General features: G+C 37.5%; 2 protein-coding genes across 4 annotated transcripts; one reads left to right on the forward strand and one right to left on the reverse strand.

The window, feature by feature from the left end:
• Positions 1–6,219: 6,219 nt before the first annotated feature.
• On the reverse strand, positions 6,220–13,683 carry calca (calcitonin/calcitonin-related polypeptide, alpha). Of its 3 annotated transcripts, none has more exons than XM_067496415.1 (5): positions 9,630–13,683; positions 9,065–9,147; positions 8,698–8,832; positions 7,286–7,444; positions 6,220–6,711 (listed from the first exon to the last, which is right to left on the reverse strand). In XM_067496415.1, exons 2-5 carry the CDS (start codon positions 9,133–9,135, stop codon positions 6,705–6,707), a joined length of 372 nt encoding a protein of 123 aa, XP_067352516.1. In that variant the 5' UTR covers positions 9,136–9,147; positions 9,630–13,683; the 3' UTR covers positions 6,220–6,704. The 3 variants fall into 3 exon arrangements, with proteins under 3 accessions (XP_067352516.1, XP_067352517.1, XP_067352515.1); XM_067496416.1 differs by having other exon boundaries at positions 7,263–7,444; XM_067496414.1 differs by lacking the exons at positions 6,220–6,711; positions 7,286–7,444 and adding an exon at positions 7,459–8,067.
• A 2,313-nt stretch (positions 13,684–15,996) lies between these two features.
• Positions 15,997–20,749, forward strand: cyp2r1 (cytochrome P450, family 2, subfamily R, polypeptide 1). Its single transcript, XM_067496413.1, has 5 exons — positions 15,997–16,368; positions 18,187–18,328; positions 18,462–19,094; positions 19,270–19,599; positions 19,826–20,749. Exons 1-5 carry the CDS (start codon positions 16,132–16,134, stop codon positions 20,041–20,043), a joined length of 1,560 nt encoding a protein of 519 aa, XP_067352514.1. The 5' UTR covers positions 15,997–16,131; the 3' UTR covers positions 20,044–20,749.
• The last annotated feature ends 686 nt before the right edge of the window (positions 20,750–21,435 follow it).

Below are 21,435 nucleotides of genomic sequence, written 5' to 3' on the forward strand. Positions count from 1 at the left end.
ATAAAGCGCTACTGTTTTAGTGAAGTGTATATTAAAAGAGTCCTTTCATTTACACAAAATGTTCCCTCCTTTGTAAGACTGTTTACTTTTGAGTTGCACATACACCAATGTTAATGCTGTTAGAGTAACATTTACATTGGAAAAGTAGACACTGGTAAGGCTAGGAAAATAACAGTAGTATATTATAAATCTTGAATAACTGAGAAACATTCCTTTCAGCTCTTTGATAGTAGCAATCTTCATTGCGCAATTAAAAGCCATACGTTATCTTTTTCTTTAATTTTAACGCACAAAGCCCATCTTAAAATCTTGATAAGCAGGATCTTTGGGAAAATGCAACTGAAGAATATCTAGATCAAATACAAAAGTCTCATTACCACTGACATGTAGGAAGCCAAATTACGCTCTGAAATTACATTAATTTAAACCCTGCAGACTTCATTGCAGTGTTCACTGTAGTGCATTATGAATATAATATGAAAGTGTTGTATTATTGAAAAGGCATGGAAAGCCAGCAGAATGTGTTTTTGGAGCTGGGAATATTTATTTGGTGTGTGCCTGGCAAATGTTAAAATCACATTAGCATATTCAGCCAGCACGTACAATGTAAAACCTTTATATAATCTGTGAGATCCATTCATTACTATACATGATGTTAACTCAGAATTAGACTTGAGAAAAGATTTTAACTCTCAGGTGGAAACTCCAATAACAAACTCATTAAAAGTTGATTGGTACCGATTACTTATGTATACAGAAAATTACCTGAAATCATACAGGCTTCAAAAAAAAAAATAAATAAAATAAAATAAAATGTTAGCAGTTCTCCAAGTTACAACTTGCAGCAAGTTAAAGTCAGACGGTGTAGACAGGTATGGTTACTTTATATTTTTAGAGAATCCTGATATGCAGAATATTAATGTGTAAATATTTTAATCAAGCAGACACACATTAGAATACTAAATGGTATCACTGGATTAATATGGTTCTGTTAAAAAAAACAAATGTCAAATGCTAAGTGAAAGGTTTTTAAGAGATTGAGAAATTATGTTAAAAGAAATCTGCTGCTCACTATTTATAATAGTTTATTAACCTCCACAGTGCTAACATCTCAACCTGGTATTAGTTCCACGTCAATATGGATTATCTCATGCCATCTTCAGTCCATGACCACTAAATTTATCATATAAAAGCATCATAGCACATATTTTCACGTTACGCATTCACATATTTACCCACATGGTGGCATTGTAGTGCAAAGAGCAGCAAACTGGGGATTTTAATGTAACATACTGCGCTAGCACAGTATGATCTCAGAACTTATATGTATTTGGCTATACATTGCGCCAGAGTTTGTAATCATGAAGCAATCATGAAATGCAAAGAAACATTAAAAGAAGTGATAAGTCAGTTTGGTGGATAAAAAGCTAAAAACTTATCTGGTTTGATCCCTTAACTACCAGAATAAATGTAATTTAATGAAAAAAAACTGAAGATACCAATAAAAGTAAAGCTTGTCATTTTCTCATTACCACCACCAAAGTGCTCTTTAGCAAGGCTCTAATCTCTAAATCCTCCAGTAGAACAGCTTAAATTGGACTGCAGTGAGGAGACTGCATGAATAAATCTTGGTATAACAAAGTGTGAAGTAAAGCATTATTGTAAACTATAACTGAACCTTCACTGGTAAAATTCAAAACATGCACATATTGAAAGAAGGTGGAAGTAGGAGACATTCCCAGAAAAAAAAATGGCCTTGTTATAACCATTGCTGCAATGCAGCTGCATTGACTGCAGACTATGAGATGTGTCTTGAAGAAGATATTGCAAAATGTATACACAATTTAATGAAAACTGCTAAAAATAATTCTACCCACTTACATGTGTGTGCCATTGGACATAATGTTGCTTTTCTCCTCTGTGATGGAAGCTAAGTTAAGTTTTCTGCTGCACCATATGTACAGAAACGGCTTGTGCTGAACAGCCAGCTGGCAAGCACAAAAAGGCCTCTGATCCTTTGTTTAACAACTAAAGTAAGATATTTAACTCTGACTCACACATAGTCATCCAGATGGCGATGACGCGTAAGTGACAGATGCTTGTCCCCAGACACTCAAGAGATCTGGCATCTCAAACAGCTCCTCTGAGGCTCTGAACTAACATCAGACCTCATCTCCTTCATTAGTTCAGTTGTAAGGGGGTACGCATGGCTACTCACATCCAAATGTAACCCCATTGTCCTCTGTCGAATCTATTGAGATGTGGTGTCGGTCACCATTCAGTAGATAGAACATTCTAATAAACACACCCTTCAATTGCACGTTTTAACCACCACAGCCTTTAAGGTCTTAGAACTTCTTTATCATAACAAAATAATAAAGAATGGGAAAAAGTTTAGGCCTAATATCTATGTGATACACTTTTTTACAATATTTATCTTCATTCAAGCAGGGCAATCACACAACAATAGGAGAGAATAACTCTTAATGCACAAGATATATATAAAAAAAAAAAACAAATGGGAGCAAAATAAAGAAGCTACAAAATCTAACCAATCTAACAATTATGTGGCAGGCTTGAAACAGGTCTGCAGTGCGAATTATACTGGCTGGACCAGAGTTGAGGTGCTCAAGTCAATGACTATGTTGATGCTATAAGAAAATGTCTCACCACTATGTGCCAAGTGGACACACAAGAAATTTGCAAATTAGCTATTAGGAAAACATCATTACAAGCAATGCCAAAACACTACATAATCTCAAGGTCACAAATATGATGAAAATGTCCAGACTTTAAAGTTTGTTTCAAACAATACATTATTGTTTGCAGGTTTTGTACAGTGCAACAATTACCACCACACTGTGTAATGTCGTAATCTTCCCTTGTTCCTGATAAGCCAAGTTTTAAACAAACCTTGTGTCCCCAAGGAGATACTAGAATGGAACAGTCAAACAACTGGCAAAATATGCGTGTCAATTAGGGAAGACTAGCAGCCATGAAGCTCAGGGTCTGTTACACAGGAACTCTAAAAGCAGTACTCAAGGGGGCAGTTAGGTTTGTAACAAATGGTTCCGGCAAGCTTTGTTCTGCATATAAAAGGTCGGACTAACTGCTGCTTTAACAAATCAAGTGCAAAAGTAGTACAAATATTGCTAAAAGAAGTAAGAAAAAGGGAAAGCAGTAATTATGTGGCCATCCCTTCCTTTGCCATTATGAATAAAATGTATACAAAGCCCACATTTACAAAAAGGCTAAAAGAATAGACAGATTGTTGATTACTATATAACAGAAGCCAACACTGTACCCCTTCAAATGTTCCCACAAACTGGCTTGATTACAGGAAGACAATATATCAAAGAGAATTACATTTATTTAAAATAATCACTGGTAAAAACACAACTAAAAAACACAACCCATGATTGAGTGAGGTTTGCAAAAGGAGCAAAATGAAAAGAAGTGGTGGGAAGACAGTAACAGTGTGGACTGGTTTTCACAGTCTGTTGGACTCAGGTGAACACCTGACCTGGTGACCTCTGACAGTGTGTGGACTGTGTAAATTGTCATTAACCTAATGCCGATCACAGTCACAGTGAAAGCTAATCTGTGATAAAGCACAATAACCTCCACTCGGTATTAATAGTTCTCCATCACCAAGACAAACTCATAGGAAGCAAGAACAAAAACCGAGAGGACGAATTAAAGTGCGCGCATATTCACAGCACAGTAACGAAAAAGAAACTTACGTTTCAGTGAAACTGAGCTCCTCCACGCAGGTCATGTGGATCCTGGGCTCAGCTCACGTTGTCTCACACCTCCTGACACAGTGTCGTTGCAGCAAAAGTGCGCGGTCCTTCAGCCAGTCGCAGTCTTCAGAGTCAGCCAGCTAACGTTAACGCTACGAGCAAACGTTGTGCCTTTGCAAACTAAGGCAAACTGTTCCCCTTTTTGTAAGGAAATTATATTAGTACAAATAGCTGCAGTTCCAACTCTGTTGCTTTTCTGATCTAACGTTAGCTTGACGTTGCTAGCTAGCCGCTCAAACGCGGTTGCTAATGTCCTGTTTGGTTGTCGGGTTTATTCCACAGACCCAAGTAAATGCTTTTATGCATGGCCATTTCTATTTAAGGCCATTCAACAAAACTCCAACTTACTGAAAATGTTTGATGTTACCGTCGAGGAAGACTGCTCGGCCGCGTCTACCTTTCTAGGCAAGATGTTTCCAGTCCACACTAAGCTTCGCTACGTCACGGTTGTGTCGAGCTGATTTTGAACAGGTGATATGTATGTTTCTCATTCTGCTCTGTCAGAATTGCAGATCAAACCATGATCTAATTTCATAAGACAGACTTTAATGAACAAAAAAAAAAAAAAAACAATAATGACAACAGCGGGAATTCTGACGGTTTGTTTTATTTATTTCACTCATCTGCATGTAATGTCGAGGATTTGGCCAGCAGATGTCGCCATTTGTAGCTGTGTCAAAAGTGTTACACGTTGGTTCTGTGTCGTTCCGGATCGGCGTGGTTTCCGGTCCATTTACAAAACTTGTCGACCTGAATCTATAGCACATTGGGGAGGTCATCAACACAACAGGTGGAATCTGAGAGAATGCAAACATAAAGTTATAAAAACAGAGAGGCGGATCTAGCATTTGTTTTTTGGTGGGGTGGCCCATAGAATGTATTTAGATATGGAAGACATGACAGCTGTTGAAAAGTAAAAGTACCGGAAGTCCAGCGGCCCCTGGTGGCTGTTAAGTGGCTGCCCCACACCTACAGCAGAGGACACAAGACCAAGACCCCTTCAGCACTGACAGTGGACTTTCTGCATGGCCTTTCAAATGGCAACTCTTAGAGATGAACAAACGTTTGAACGTTCAGATAAATCAAATTGACAGAGTACCTGAAAAGAATTAAATCTGTAATAGTATCATGTTACTTAAAATTAATTCAGGTCAAATGTCTAACACAGTCTCCATATCAACCAAAACATGTCATAATAGTGCACAATGACAAGTGTACTGTAATTATTTTCAGGTACTCTGCAGCCATGCTGATTTAAATCTATTCTTTTGGGTTTTGTAAATTGCAAACAAAACCCTTTTGTGCAGGTTGCTACTAATGCTAAGAACACCACCAGACAAGATTTTAACAGAATTTAACTGAATTTTACATAAAGAGCATGTAAGTGAGCACAGCGTTAGTCAGCAGCCAGAGCCAAAATCAGCTTCCTCAGTTGTTCTTGCCATCCATGGTAGCAAGAACAACTGAGGAAGATGATTTTCCTCAAAAACATAAGCACCAAAGATAACCATCCAAAGGTAACACTGTCTGTGGTTGGACAGCCAAAGAAGATCATCATCAATAACTGTTGGTGGATGTCAAACTCCTTTTCTCCCTCTGCCTCATGTTTCAGGATTTGAGGTGTAGATGAACAAAAAAAATAGTTGTTTAAACAGCTTCAGACTTTAGATAGCACTTATTGTAGAGAGTGTAGTAAATTTTCATAATTTAATACAGTGTAGTTGCTTAAATGAATATAGAGCATAATGTTCAAAACTTTCGTTAAATCTGTTAAATTACTGTTTAGCATTGCTCATTTTTATCACCGGTTATTAAGTTACCAACTGATTTACCAACAGTTACCAAATGATTTAATAATCATTGTGTAAAACCCAGATGGCTCAATATAATGTCACATTTGACATGATGGTGGCCTAGTAATTTTTTTTTTATAAAAAAATGATATTAATTGCATTCACTTGTGTATCTCAAAAGCAAAGGCATGCTCAACAAGTACTGCTACCACCACTTTCCTGAAGTTATTCTCTGTTTATCAGCTGATGAAGATCAGCCTCATAGCAGCCTCCACATGAGCCGTCAGCTTCATTTGAGAGGCTTTCCCTGCACTTGACACTCCTGAACAAGCAGCACACCAGCACAGCCAAATGGAGTGCTTTCCATCAGGCATTTAAAGTGAAACTCTACTGTCCTAACACATCAAGGCCTGTTGACAAGTTTAAATATTAATATGGTGAAATGTTGTACTTTTTAACTTACTCTTCTTAGTGTGCTTTGCTTTCTTCATGAATAGGCAACTTGTTTTTATAACACATTTGTTAGACATTTTTAATGTGTGTATGTAAAAAAAAGTCAGTATGTGAAAATAAAATTCAATAGTGTCAATCAAACAAAAATACAGTAAGACAGAACACAACACTGTAGCTAAAATACTATTTATTCCTGCTTTCAGTTGACAATTATTACAATATTTAGAATCATACATGTTTCACATTAGCACTGTGTACTATAATTAAATGTAAAGAAGAGTTTTACATCAAGACACAGTTGTTAAAAGTTTTGTTAGTAGTGCAGATGTACAGTACAAGACTTTCAGTTCGACACAGTGACACAAGTCAGATGTGCAGTTGATCCACAGGCCAAGACAGAGAAGACAATACATTCACATCCCTCTTAGCGGAAGCAAAATCTTCTCAGTTACTGCTTTCTGATGAGGGTGATATAAATGAAATCATTTATCTTATTTTAAGCACAGACTAACACTGACCAATGGCATTTCTAGTATTCCTAAAGCAATACATCAATCCATTTCTGGGATGGATACTGTCCTATACGATGCTCCCATTTTAAACTATTTGGATGAAGGATGGATGAGGATGTAGATTTGTCGGTCAAAGCAGGCACTCAGTCCCTACGGAACCCAAGAGAGGAGAAAAAATTTCAGATATAGATTTAAGCAGCGCATTTGGCTTGAATTCACAATTTGGCAGTAGGGTGTAAAAAAGTATAGGTAGAAAGAGACGAGGGGTCAGTGTTTAGTTAATATGAAATATAAAATAAAAATACAATGAAGCTTAAAATATATTGAAGCTGTGTCAAGACAGTGAGATTTAAACTTCAGTAGTCCTAACTTTTTGTCACTGCAGCCCAATCAGATTTTGTCACTGCATTGTATGTACTGTTTATGATAATATACAAATATTATATATAATAAAAGTACAAATGTGAAATCTGAGGGATTTTGAGGGATTGTCCACACAAAAAAACTACCTTTTACTTTAGTTAAATGAAATGTTTCAAACAGCAAGTGCGTTTTGTGTTGCAAACAACATATAAGCAATAACCATTTGAAAACATTATAATTGTGTTTTACCCTCTTGTTGTTTTTTTAATCTGTGATATAATATAGTATTATATGCTATAGGACATTCAATATACTGAAAGTACGATGTGCAAGGATACCACATATCTGTTGTTCTGCTCACACAGGGCCGTGTCGCTTTCGTCTGCCGAACGCCTGGGCACCCACATTGGTGGGAACAAAGTTGCTGTATCCGAGCCCCCCTGACCGACTCAGGAAGTCAGCCAAGCGGTGAGTTACACAGGTTGCTGTGTTGCACGCTCGCTTCTGTGCTGTTGTATTGCTTGAAAAAAATGGAAAAATGTGATACAGATCAGACGTCTAAATAACAGACGTAGAAAAAAATAAACACAAAAAAAATAAAACATAATTTGCAGTAATTTTGTTAGCATCATAGACAGTCATGCTTACCCTTTTATTTTTACTGTTTCAGTAATGTATGTTTTGAATCACAAATTAACTGAAAACAGCTTGTATGTAAAATATTTTTTCTAGAGAAAACATTACCATGAAGAAAAAAAATGTAAATTTAAAAAATTTAATCTGTAAGATTTTATCTGTTCTTGTTTTTATTGTTGTGCATAGAATTGCCTAACACGATTTCCAATCCATTGTCTGCCAGTGGAATATTATAGAGGGATGCACATGCATCAGCAATCGTATGAATGGTTAGATGTGTTGAAAAGCAAAATTTAACTCCGACAAAGATCAGATTGAAACTGAGCGTTTTAATTGTATAAGCTTCCATAATTTTCATATAGCTCAGATAGACTTCTCTTCTTGCCAGGCGTCCCTGCTCCCACATCGGTGCGGGGATAGGTTTGTAGTTTGTGAATGTCCTGGGAGAGTTTGCCCAGCACACAAGTGCTTAAGCCGGTGCAGCGCTTAGACATGGGTCTATCCAGGCTGTTAGAGACAGAGACAAACATGCAGAAACAGGCTTACAGTATCTGTGGCATGCCAATAAATATTAATAATTACATGCATGATTCTAAAATGTCATGCATTTTTATGTAATATTTGTTCAAACAGCATTTTGAAAGCAATGTGAACGGCATGCTAATAAATACAACAGTCATATGATACTACCCTGATTAAAAAAAACAATGTAGTTGAGTTGTCATGCTACTGTTAGCTTAATTTTTTGTAATAATGCCTATCTTGCATGCGTTTTATGTTCCTTGATGTCATGCTCTCTTTAGTATTCTAACCATAAACATTGCAGGCATGTCATTTAATAATGGATGTATTTAATAAGGGATGAATGAATGAATAAACACAGTCCATGCATTAATGGATTATGAATCACTATATACCTTGATAAGTAATAACCAGCAATGTTGGAGCTGGTGGGCTTTTGAACAAATATGTGTTATATTTAAGTGATAGATAGATAGATAGATAGATAGATAGATAGATAGATAGATAGATAGATAGATAGATAGATAGATAGATACTGCATGCTATACAGTTTTTACAGTTGTGCAAAATGATTATTGTTGTTACTAAGATAATATCAAAAAAAATATTCCATACCTGCTCCCATCCGCTGTTTGGTGGTCTTGCTCATCTGAAGCTATTTGCATGAATTCTTTGATAGCTCTGAGTAACCTTTGCGCATCATAGTCGTCCGATCCTGTCACTTCATCTGACATGGACTCCTTACTAGTTCTGAAGATAAAAATCCAATATAATCAGTTGTTTTTGAAACCTAACAGACAGACAATCAAAATTTGTTTAAGAATTTTATATATATATATATATATATATATATATATATATATATATATATATATGTGTGTGTGTGTGTGTGTGTGTGTGTGTGTGTGTGTGTGTATATATATATATATATATATAAAATTTATTTAATTTATTTAATTTATTTTTTTGAAGGACATCTCACCTGGATGGAGCTGCCTGTGAGATCTGACAAATGATCAGTGCACAGGCAAGCAGAGTCCAGAGCTTTAGCATTGTTATGGTTCCCTGTGGAAAACCAAACAAAGTAATAAAAACTATTGCAAGGAAAAGTTTTTGACTAGATTATTATGATGTTCAAAACATTTTATCCAATGTATTTATTTAGACACACTTTCCCATGTACTTCTTTTCCAGCCATATGAAGTCTTTCTCTCTGTCTCTTGCTCTCACACATTCTCTCATTGTTAAAGCTGCTGAAGCTGCACAGGCACATAGATATTACTGAAATAATTATACTGGAAGCTTTGGCAGCAGCTATAACATTACCTCTGTCCATTAGCTGCTGCCTACCATATAGTATCATGTCATCAAATCTGCAGATCAGCATCCCTCTTCAGTTAAAAATATAAGCAACCTGTAAAGTTTACTATACAATTTACTTATTCTTCACCTTCTCCAAAATCTACCTAATTATATCTGTTATTTTTGAGAGTAACAGCAATATATACTTTTAAATTCTAAAGAAGCAAAATTTTATATATACTCACTGCAAGGTTATCGATCTTCAGGAAATGAAGACTTAAACGATGGACTCACTTGTGGATCTGCTGAGCATTCACACGGTACAGAGCTTTATATATGTTCCCTGTGGGTTCCTGTATTAACTGAGTGAGCACTTAATCATACTCTATTGGCCACTCAAATGGTGTACATCAAACCACCAGCCAATCAGAAGTCCTACGTCAGTTACAACAAGCCAATCAAAGATCTTACATACATATTACATCAATGCATGATCATAAATGTGTTGAACTGAAAACAAGCTGTGTCAGTGTGTTGCCTTTTTGTAGGGGCCATCCTTTAAACAGGCTAAATGGCTGCTTAAGACAATGACAACAAAAACTTTCAGTGACGCTCTTTCAAGTGTCTCAGGTTCTCGAGAACTCATTTATAATATGCTAATGACTACTGCTCATGACTTGATTTTACACAGTATATATATATTCAGTACTTACATTACTGTTTCTGTCATCAATGCAGTCCACTCCAATTGTATTGACATTACATAACCAGCTACTTTTATTTGCTTGTACACTGATGAAATTTGGGTTTAACACCACAAGATGAGTATGAGCGGAAAGTTCAGAACTTCACCTTTTATTTCCTGGAATTTGCCTCCCGATATATTGTATTGTAACAATGTAGAACCTTTTGTTTCAGTTCATCCAAATATCAAGTATATATTAAGTATTGGAAGGTAAATTAAATGTAATATTTAGATTGATTTCCCCTGTTTGCAATAACTCCATTAAACTCTTGGTTTTTTCTTTTAAAATGCTTTTTAAACCTTTTACTGCAACCTCCTTCAGTTTCTTTTGGGGAGTTTCTTCCTTTTATCTTTTCTTGAGGTGAAATGCATGTTCCATTGATCCACTAGGTCAAGATCTGGTGACTGTTAATCTAAAACCTTCCACTTTGTCCTTTGTTGAGTTGGCAGTGTGTTTTGGATCGTTGCCTTTCTGCATAATGATGCTTATCCCAATTAGCTATGATGCATTTCCCAGTAAATTTGCACAAATTTTTCTGTACACCTCTGAATTCATTCTGCTGTTGCCATCATGAGGACATGCCCAGTGTTGTTTAAGAAATTGCAAAACAAATAGGAAATAAAAGTTGAAAATCTAGAATCTCATCTGTTATTCATGTTTTAATATTATACCCAAAAGTCTTTTGTGTATAGCAAATACAAATAAATTGTCCCTGTTATTCCAGTGCTTTTTACAGGGGACTGTGTACCTATATGTCAATATCATTTTTAATGTGGTTTAATTTCATTAGGTCCTTGGGCTAGCAACAATTCAAGACATGAGTACCAAAAATGTGCAATGCCTGTTATTTACAGACAGCAAATGACTGAGTCACATTGTAAATTATAAAATTTCATATTACCACTCAGGACAGCTTTTGCTGAATTCACTTACACAAGATAATTTTTAGTGTGGGAAGAGGTCAGATACCAGGTAGAGACAAAGTTCATAAACAAAAAATGAACAGCTATTCCCCAAACGAGCGTTTCCCAGAAAGTTGCCAAATAACACAAAACTATGGAATGAAAAATCCTGAATGGCATTGAAGACATAGTGCAACAATCCTAAAAACTATTACCCTTATTAATCCTAAAACTTATTTTAAAAGCTTAGAATGTATGGCAACATCTACTGTACTTGTACATCTAGTGTTTGGAGCAAAAGGATGAGAAGCCCTGAACACTTTTCATCAGTGTTTCTACTGCCTTCTAATCACATCGTCCATTGTCAGCTGGTATTATGGTGGGTCTATCATGATGTTGAAGGTATTTGTTCATCAAACACCCAGGAAACACTTGATGGACCCCGTGGTCACAAAGTGCACCCCCATATAGCATCGATCTGTTATCTGAACTACTTATCGTGTCAAGGGTCATGGTTTGTTGGAGCATAGCCCAGCTGTCATTAGGCGTGAGGCAGGGTACACTCTGTACTGATCGCAGTGCATCGCAGGGCCACATATACAGACAGACAACTATTTACACTCAAATACATAGCCACAGCATTTTACTTACCAGTTAACCTATCTGCATATCTTCGGACTTGGGGGAAACCCCAGTACTCAGAAGACCCACACAGGCTCAGGAAGAACATGCAAACACTGTTATCCACTCACTGGCCAATTTGTTAGGCACAATCTAGTGCAATCTAATACAATTCTACTTTTACTGTAGGTTGTATTTACTGTTTAATTCATAACTGTCAGAAAGGTGACAATTCTGCTATGTGTTTACTACTGAGCTCATAGTGGTTGTTGGGGTACGGGACTGCATTATAAGAACAGGCAAGTCTAATGTTTTACCACCCTCATTCATTTTTAATTAAAGTTAAATTGGTGGAATCTGGAGTAACGTAATTTTTTTCTCAGAGGAAAATCAAAATTTGGTTTCAACATTCCATGTTGAAATTTTTGTATCTATCAGGTACATGTCTTGATTTTCAAATGTTGTGTGCAAAGATCAACGGCTTTCATCTTGTCCCTTCCGGGGTCACCACAGCGGAACGGGATTTGGCATGAGTTTTTCTGCGGGATTCCTTTCCTTCTGCAACCCTCCCAATTTCTGGGCTCAGGACCGGTACCAGGGTGGCCCTTGGTGGCTGGGTGAGGCCACACCTGGTGGGGTGGGATTCAAACCCAATGCTCTGCCACTGAGCCACCGGGACCCCTCATTTTCAAATGCTGTATACATTTGGGCAAAATAATGTATTGTTTTAGACATTATTGCATCTTAGTTAGCACTCCATTAATAACTTAAACCTTTCCTTAGAATTCAGCGGTGTTCATCCGGTTCCGTTGAGCTAATTACTAGGCTGTTGGTCTCTGGCCATCTTCTAATACCCCTTATGTAACAATATTTCATGATGTATCATAAAGCATCCTCCTCTCACTCAGTTATTTTTTGCATCAGTAGGAAACTCATTAGAGTAGATGAGGCTTTTAGTAGTATTGAGCAGACCTGCAGGCCCTATCCCAGAGGCAATAAATAAGTCTCCAACAGCTTCACATGCTGTCAGAAACGCTGAAAACTTAAGAGTTTAGAGGAAGAGATTCCAACTATAAACATGTAGTTAGTAATACTGAATATCTTGTCCTCATTTTGCTACATTGACACTGCTCTAACAGTCTGCAAATTCTCCTGACCTACTATAAATCATGCAGCTCGAAATATTGGCTCTTATAAAAAGTGTATTTATTTCAATGGTCTGCCAAAAATTTACATTATTCCAATAGGCAGGGAGACTAAATGGATCAGGAGCCTGCATATTAGTTAGTATACTATATTTTGAGCTCATTTGTGATTCAAAACACAAATACATCAGTCTTTCACAAAGACATACCTCCCATTTAAGCTTCCACTCTGAGAAGGATGTGTACACAGTGGTCTTTGTATGTCCAAACAGAACATCACATTTACTTTGAAGCTCATGTAAGCATAAATCTGAATTGAAGTATCCATCCGCCAAGGGACTTCCACCTGCTGCTCTGCGTTAGAAAGCTAAGCTAACATTTAAACACCTGGCTGGTAGGTACAAAAGGATTACAAGACCTCTTGTAGTGCCTGTTACTCTCATTATGTTGTTGGGAAAAAGAGGTTCTGGACAGCATTAGTATAACAAGCGAAGGTCAGTAATTGCATTTTCCACATGCACATGATAATTCCAGTCATCCGGGTGATAAATAATTTACTGTAGAAACACGGTAGTCAGGGAACCCACCTAATCAAATATGCAACATGTTCCTCACAGTATAGAAAAACTGGAACCCTACTCAAGTGGCTTTATGTAAAGACTGAGGCTGTTTTATCACACAGGTAAGTGATTTACAATTATATTGTCTGCCATAAATGATTATGCCCATGTTATGGTAGTAGCTATCCCTTTTCATAATCTTTGCTACCATTGTGAGCAATGTTGCAAAACAATCAATGACTCCTGGGATTTTTGCATCATTGCGATTAAAGATTTTTTTTTTCAGTATTTTCCGGGCACATTCCTGCCCATGTATTCTATCTATGATGAGCTTCTCAATTAAAAGCATATTTCACCCACTTTTGGGGCCTGCAAGTCTAAAAACTGATGCAGAGGCCAACGAATTGGGATTTTGTTTTTTTTGTCCCTAGTGTCGAGCTTCTAAAACACCAAATTCTACACTTATACATAGATTTGATAGCATCCTCACTTGTTAAAGTCAGCTTCTTATAAATAGACCAAATCCAGGTTATGAATCAGGCTCTCTGTTCAACACTGAGTCTCAAGCCCAATACAAGACTGATTTTTCTGAATACATGCAGTTACAAAACATGATCCCAGTTAACCACCTGGATATGTTTCCCACTGGTGCTTTGATTAACCCAGCCATTAACAAGATACCACAACAGTTGGACAAGTTTCTTAGGTTTAATTTGACAGATGTGTTTAATGCTTCCATAATAGCATTTGAGTCTGGGGAGGTGGCAGGAAGCAAAGAAGTACTTTGTAAGAATGTCCTCATTAGGTAGCCCCAACAAATCTGAATGATTTGGAGAGGTCTGTAGAGGCCAATTGAAGCATGGAAGAGAAAAAAAGCTCCCAGCTGTCTCAGCAGGAAGGAACGGCTGGATAAGCTCCATGTCTAATGAGGAGCTGGTCATGACGAAATGATCAAACAGAAAAGTAATTTTACAAAAGTGGAAAGTGTTTAATATTAATTTAAAACCATGTTAAAGTGATGGCAGAATACACTGTACCTGGGTTCCTACTGCAAACTATGCCCATTCTCTGCTACACGCCACAGGAAAACTGTGCAGACAATAAAACATTTGCACTGCCTTTTCTTTATGAGCAGAGGGGATCATTTTGATTAAATCTGTAGTGTTATATTACAACTTGATACCAAATTTTAGAACATCACTGTCTGGACCAGTTCAGATCTTAAGCCAATGCTCTTAAAAAATACCACACAACTTTGCAAGTTTGGAATGTGCTGCACGCCTTAACCTTTGACCTCTAAATGTAGTGCAAGACCTAACCTTTAACGTGTTGAGGTGAAGGAACCAGCTGCAGCTCACCGGGGCAAAGGTCATTTACTTAAAAACCAGAGATACAGATGTCCTTTACAAGCTCTGTTATATTGTTTATGTAAAATTGAAATGCTTTTCAAAATTGTATTTACCATAAACACATTTTTTTTTATTACTTTCAGCACATCGTATAGTGAATGTGACATTCAGTGACAGTTTTAAAATATGTTTAATAGTAGTAGTAAGTATATGTTTAATAAACTGTTATGGAAATTTACTCTAGAACACATGATTTAACTATAAAAGCAATTTTTAAGAAAAGAAAGAGGAAAATATTTTTGTAACCAGGCAAAATAAACTCTTTTTGTAAACTATGCTCTTTAATTCCTATAACAAGGCTGTATATACAATAGAACAAATTAAGATAGCTCCAAACAAAAAGCTACTGAACAGGACTGAAACAGTTTTTAGGGGACATATGAATATCCAGACTAATAAGAGAAAGCAGAGCTACCATCCTCTAAACATTTTATTTTTGTATCTGTGGTCTGGCATCTTCTTTCACACCTGATTTGCTTTCTGAAACCCAATTGCATCTGCCTCAGCTTACTCAGTAACAAACCCGAAGTCTACTTCCCAGAAATACTTGTTTAACACAAACATCATAGGTTACACAGTATCCTGAACATTTTATCCTGCACATGTTTTCCAGCTGGCTAAATGAACAAAAAAAATCTATTTAGCAGTATTTGTGAATAAGCAGGAATCCATCCCATAAAGCCTATCTGTAATTAAAGTTTAGGACCAGTGCTAATGTTTGGCTATTGAAACAGATTTACCTGGAAGGGTACAATGTCTTATTTGAATATTGCCTGTGAGTGCTGTGCTTAAAACGTTTAACCCAATTTTGGAGTTCTCTAAAAAGACACATTTTTGCTTTTAAACACTGCATATCATGTTCTTTTAAGGACCCAAGAGCATTTAGGCTGAATCCTGTTTCCCCAAACAGGAAAGAGGCGCCGTTTGTGTAGTTTTGTCCGTGGATTCCTCTAAACTGTGGGTTGCTCATATGACCCAATGTTCAGTCCACCCCAGTCTGTCCTAAATGTTAATATATTTAAATCATAATTATATTTTTTTATAGTTTTTGCATGCGCAAATTTGACATTTGCTGCGCGTTTAACTTTTTTCCAACTTTAATATTATACTTTATATTTTTTCAACCCAATAAAACGGACTGACCTGTTTGGTGTGTTAATCAAAAGCAGCCAAAACCCTAATCATCCTAATCATCACCAAAGCGATCCCGATTATTGATCAGGCGCCGGGCAAAGTTCACTAACAGCTGACTGGCCAACCTTAGTGTTGGAGGCGGGGATAGAAATTTGCAAGATTATACATATGTGCTTCAGGCCCTCTGAAGTTTGAGTTTGAGTCTGCAAAGGTTGTCAAGTGGGGAAAAGATGGTTTCACTTAAACCGCCGTCTCTGGTGCCGGTGTCCCGCGCACAGGTTCTGCTCGGTTTGGGCTTTGCGGCCGTCGCATTCCTCATTTTCCTGTTGGTTCGTCAGCTCGTCAAGCAAAGAAGACCCCCGGGCTTTCCCCCAGGTCCATCTCCCATCCCTTTGATAGGGAATATTTTTTCTCTGGCCACCGAGCCACACGTCTTCCTCAAGAAGCAGAGTCAAGTCCATGGACAGGTAATGACTGGGGATTGTAACTGAGTGCTCTGCAAACACATCAGTGCACGACCCCCATGCAGGCGGTCTGACTTGCACACAGAGTCCATTCAGGGGAAAGACAAACCTTTCACTGTCTCTACTCTTACACTAAAAGTAGTTGGTACTATTTTTCGTAATATGAAAAAATGAAGCCCACACATTGCATAGCAAAGAATATTAAATAAGCATAACAATAATAAAACTTTCCTAAGTTCCCCCCGCGCCTCCTCTGACTGATTATACGATCGAGTTTTCTGACGTCACGTGACCAAAGAAAGTTGTTTTGTTTTGTTTTGTTTTTGTGTTGTTTTTTTAATCAATAACGATGCGAAAACGATCAAAACTCTCTGGTGCCCAGGGAAGGAAGAAAAGGACGAAGAGGAAAAACGCGACAATGACGGAGGTACAGTAAAGACAATGTCATGAAATGATTTGTATGAATGATAATAACCCGCTAATCAACAAATAGCACGTTTTAACGCCAGTTAATGCGTTGGAGCCTTAGTTGTTATGGGAAATAGTCATGTAGGCAACTACCACCTGACATCCTCAGGGAGGGCGTGAAGGTTCCATCTATTCAGCAGGTGTTCTACATTTGTTCCTTTAAAACCTGCTCAGCTAACGTTTGCCCTGCTTGTCATAGTTGTTCTGTTGCAGTTCATATTGTATAAAGTGGGTTTATAGTGTCAAACTTCCATCGTTACTGTTAATGCTCTGTAACTCATGCTGTATTATACTGCACTTTACATTTTGCCAATCACCATTTCACTGAAATGACAATAAAATTTAATCTAGTCTAATGTGCTATTACTATATACTATAAGTCTTCAGTATAGTGAACGTCATGCATCTATTTGGGTTATTCATTTTTATTATATTTTTCTTTTTTGTTTTTTATTCTTGGAATTAATATTAGACTGTAACACCCAATGGCGTATTCTCATTTCAGACACACTGTTGGTATATTTTGAATCCTACCACTACAAATCTTGGGTCCATCTACAGATTTCTCCACAGCAACATCAAATGATCCTGTCGCCTCCGCCTCAGAACCCAGTGATGGAACATCAGCAATAAAGGCTGCACCAGTAGACCCTGCTTACTGGCCCTCTCCTCTGACTGACAATGTGCAAAGACAGTTAGTTCACAGAGGTCCATTTCAAATTGAAAACAGGTTCACATTCCCTAAGCAAAAGAACGGACGAAGGTGTCAACATGACCATTTTTTATTAGATTTTTTTTAATCTAACATGTTTACAGTTTTTATTTTGTGGGTAGTAATATCTTATACTTTGTGTAGGCCTTTAATGTTGTATTTTAAATATTTTGTATTTATTTGTTTTTTTATGAATTATCTTATGTCAGCTGTTTTGTTTAGGGAACTTGTTTTTTTAAAATAAAATAAAATGTCAAAGAAAAAGCTTTTTCAGTTTGTCGTGAGTGTATGTAAATTCGCAGTGGAATTTACTGCAATTCAAGAGGGGCGCCACCTAAAATCTGGCATAGGGGGCCAAATTGGTTAGAGCTAGGCCTGCTTGCGCAAACGCATACACACACACACACACACACACACACACACACACATACAGGGAAATCACCGTAAAAAAAAGTCTATTTTGCTCACACACTGTCCTGATAAATATCATGTGATGCTTTGTACAATACTTTTTACAGCATGTCTACTATTGTTCTACAAATCTCACATTTTTTTAAACATCATTTTGTTAAAGTTGTATCAAATTGTGTTCAAAGAATAAAAAAAAATACTGTTCTCATGTTGTAACATGTCCCCTACAGATTTTCAGCCTTGACTTGGGAGGCATCATGACTGTAGTATTAAATGGATATGACTCTGTCAGGGAATGCCTTTACCATCAGAGTGATGTATTTGCTGATCGCCCTTCGCTGCCGTTATTCAAGAAAATGACTAAAATGGGCGGTAAGGTGTGATATGATTACAATGCATGCTGGTTTCTTGAGTGAGCACCAAAGAAAATTTCAATTTAAATGTTTGCTGTATTCAAAACAGTTAATTCTCAAATGTCAAATTCTTTTATGTCCACTATCCACAGGGCTTCTTAATTGTAAGTATGGCAGAGGGTGGATTGAACATCGTAAACTGGCTTGCAACTCTTTCCGCTACTTTGGCAGTGGCCAGCGGTTGTTTGAGAGGAAGATTTCAGAGGAGTGCATGTTCTTCATTGATGCCATTGATGAACACAAGGGAAAACCCTTTAATCCCAAACACCTTGTGACTAACGCTGTCTCCAACATCACCAACCTGATCATTTTTGGACAGCGTTTTACCTATGATGACCACAACTTCCAGCATATGATTGAGATTTTCAGTGAGAACGTGGAGCTAGCAGCGAGCGGCTGGGCCTTCCTCTACAACGCCTTTCCTTGGATTGAGTATGTGCCGTTTGGAAAACACCAGAAACTTTTCCGCAATGCTGTCGAGGTTTATGACTTCTTACTGCAAGTTACTAAGGGGTTTTCACAAGGCAGGGTGCCTCATGAACCTCGTCACTATGTCGATGCTTATTTGGATGAGTTGGAGCAAAATGCAGAAGATCCCAATTCCTCTTTTTCAGATGAGAATCTCATCTACTCAGTGGGTGAACTTATTATTGCTGGTACAGAGACCACAACCAATACCCTGCGTTGGGCCATGCTCTATATGGCCCTCTACCCCAACATACAAGGTGAGTTGTAAAAGAAGCATCATGCCAACATAAGAATATTTTACTTCTAATGTGACCATGAGACAGATATGATAGACATTTATTCCACACTTTCTAAACTCGTCTAGACCTAATGGTTATATACTAATGTTACACATGTTTAAATGCCAGATGATGTCTGTTTTTCCCCATAAAGAGAGGGTACACAAGGAAATCGACAGTGTGCTGGCCAGTGGGAGGGCACCCACTTTGGAGGACAAACACAAGATGCCCTTTGTTGAGGCTGTCCTCCATGAGGTCCTTCGATTCTGCAACATTGTCCCATTGGGTATTTTCCGTGCCACCTCCCAGGAGGCAAAAGTCAACGGATACACAATCCCAAAAGGCACCATGGTGATCACAAACCTCTACTCAGTGCACTTTGATGAGAAATACTGGAATGATCCAGGTGTTTTCTCACCCCAGAGATTTCTGGACAGCAATGGCAATTTTAAGAGGCATGAGGCTTTCCTTCCCTTCTCTTTGGGTTAGTCACTTTATGTTTCCCCAGTGAGCAGCTATTTTACTCTGAACATGTATGACCTGCCAAAATTCCAAACACACCCTTACATGAAATAGAAAATATCCATTCAAAATGTTTGTTGATAAAAGAGCAGTAATATTTTCTGTGAAACATGATCATTTTGTTTTCCAAATTTAAAATTCATTTGGATGACAGATCAATGGAACAGATTTTCTTCCTTTTTTTTCAGGGAGGCGTCATTGCTTGGGTGAACAGCTGGCCAGAATGGAGATGTTCCTCTTTTTCACAACTTTATTGCAAAGGTTTCACCTTCAGTTTCCTCCAGGAGCCGTTCCCACTGTCGCTCCCAAACTAGGCATGACCTTACAGCCTAAACCTTACTCTATCTGTGCTGTCCGCAGGCAACAGAAAGTCCCCTGCTCTGGAGACACTCCATATCATAAGTAGGCACGCAAGCAATGCCGACAGCTTTTTCGACCACTGAAACCATCATTTTACGACGTGCGCAGAAATGTGGCTACATGACACAAGTGCATAAAACTATGAATCTGGATTGTAGTATCCAATTCTGGTGCAATACAGTTTTCCTAAAAGGACTTTCGGTCACATACTGTAGGCTTGTGATCAGTTTTATTCAATTACTGCTGAATTCTCTTACTGACCACTATGCATGTTTGCACAACACTGATATAGCAGCAGGGAGAGTGACGAGACTCCGTGCTGAAAGAACATCCTGGAAATATAAGTGTGCTAATGATTTAGTTCTCCGAAGCTCAGAGTTTTTCTGAACGTAGTAAATGAAATGTCTGTGAACCCTTACTATCAATGATTGACAGTAAGTACACCAATGATAGCCTTTCCTGGACTTACTTCAGCCAGTAATTTGTATGTGTGGAACGATATGAGACTAACAGACTTTCCAAGAAAGTTCTGGAAACTGTGTATTGGTGCTGAACGTTGGCCAAAATTGACGTCGGATTAACTTTGACCTCTAGCAGTAGCACTCCATGAGAAATCTTTCTCTTGGAAGGTCAATGCAACCCTGGCGGACTCTTAGAAACTGACTATACAACACTGGTTTCTGATAAATGGTGCTTATTATTATTATTATTACTAACAAAGTACTGAATTTATGTGCAAGGTACAGATTTGTTGTTATTTGCAATACTGTTATAAACTTTGTTTTTTGTATTCATAAAGGTTTTCTTAAGATACTGAAAAGTTGACCTATTTCTTTAAGCTATTATTGCACTGCTGAAATTCAGCTTTAAAGAATGTGTTATTAATTACTCACAGAATAAGCTAATTTGCATGGCAAAAGACATACTGTAGCAATCAAAATATTGGTCCTATGTGAGCTAAGAACCAACATGATAATTTTCATAATGTAAAAATTTTATTCATGTGAGTAATATGAATCATCCATGTTCTTACCTTCAGTGCTGTATTGTCATCAGAGAAATGCTTTGACAATTTGGCACATTGTGTACTGTGTATTGATGAATGCATAAACTGATTATGTCCCACTGGGGGGCAGCACAATAAGCTTTACACATACAATATGGCCAAGTTGCCGGTCTACCAATATTGTAGACACAATACTAACGATTATTTGTCTCCTACTGCATTCTAACTGCAGGTGCTCTCCACCAGTTGTTAAATGCTTCATTATTCTCACCAGTTAATCACCAACTCCACTCTCTTACAAAAAGCTCAATGATTCTTAAAGAGCATCATTCTACAGTATAACGATCCATTGTTCATATAAAATAATATACAGCTTTAAATCGTCAGCACAGCTACAATGGTGTTATTAGTGACCTTGGGTGATTATAAGTC

Source organism: Channa argus, chromosome 2, assembly GCF_033026475.1.
Source record: "Channa argus isolate prfri chromosome 2, Channa argus male v1.0, whole genome shotgun sequence".
NCBI lineage: Eukaryota > Metazoa > Chordata > Actinopteri > Anabantiformes > Channidae > Channa > Channa argus.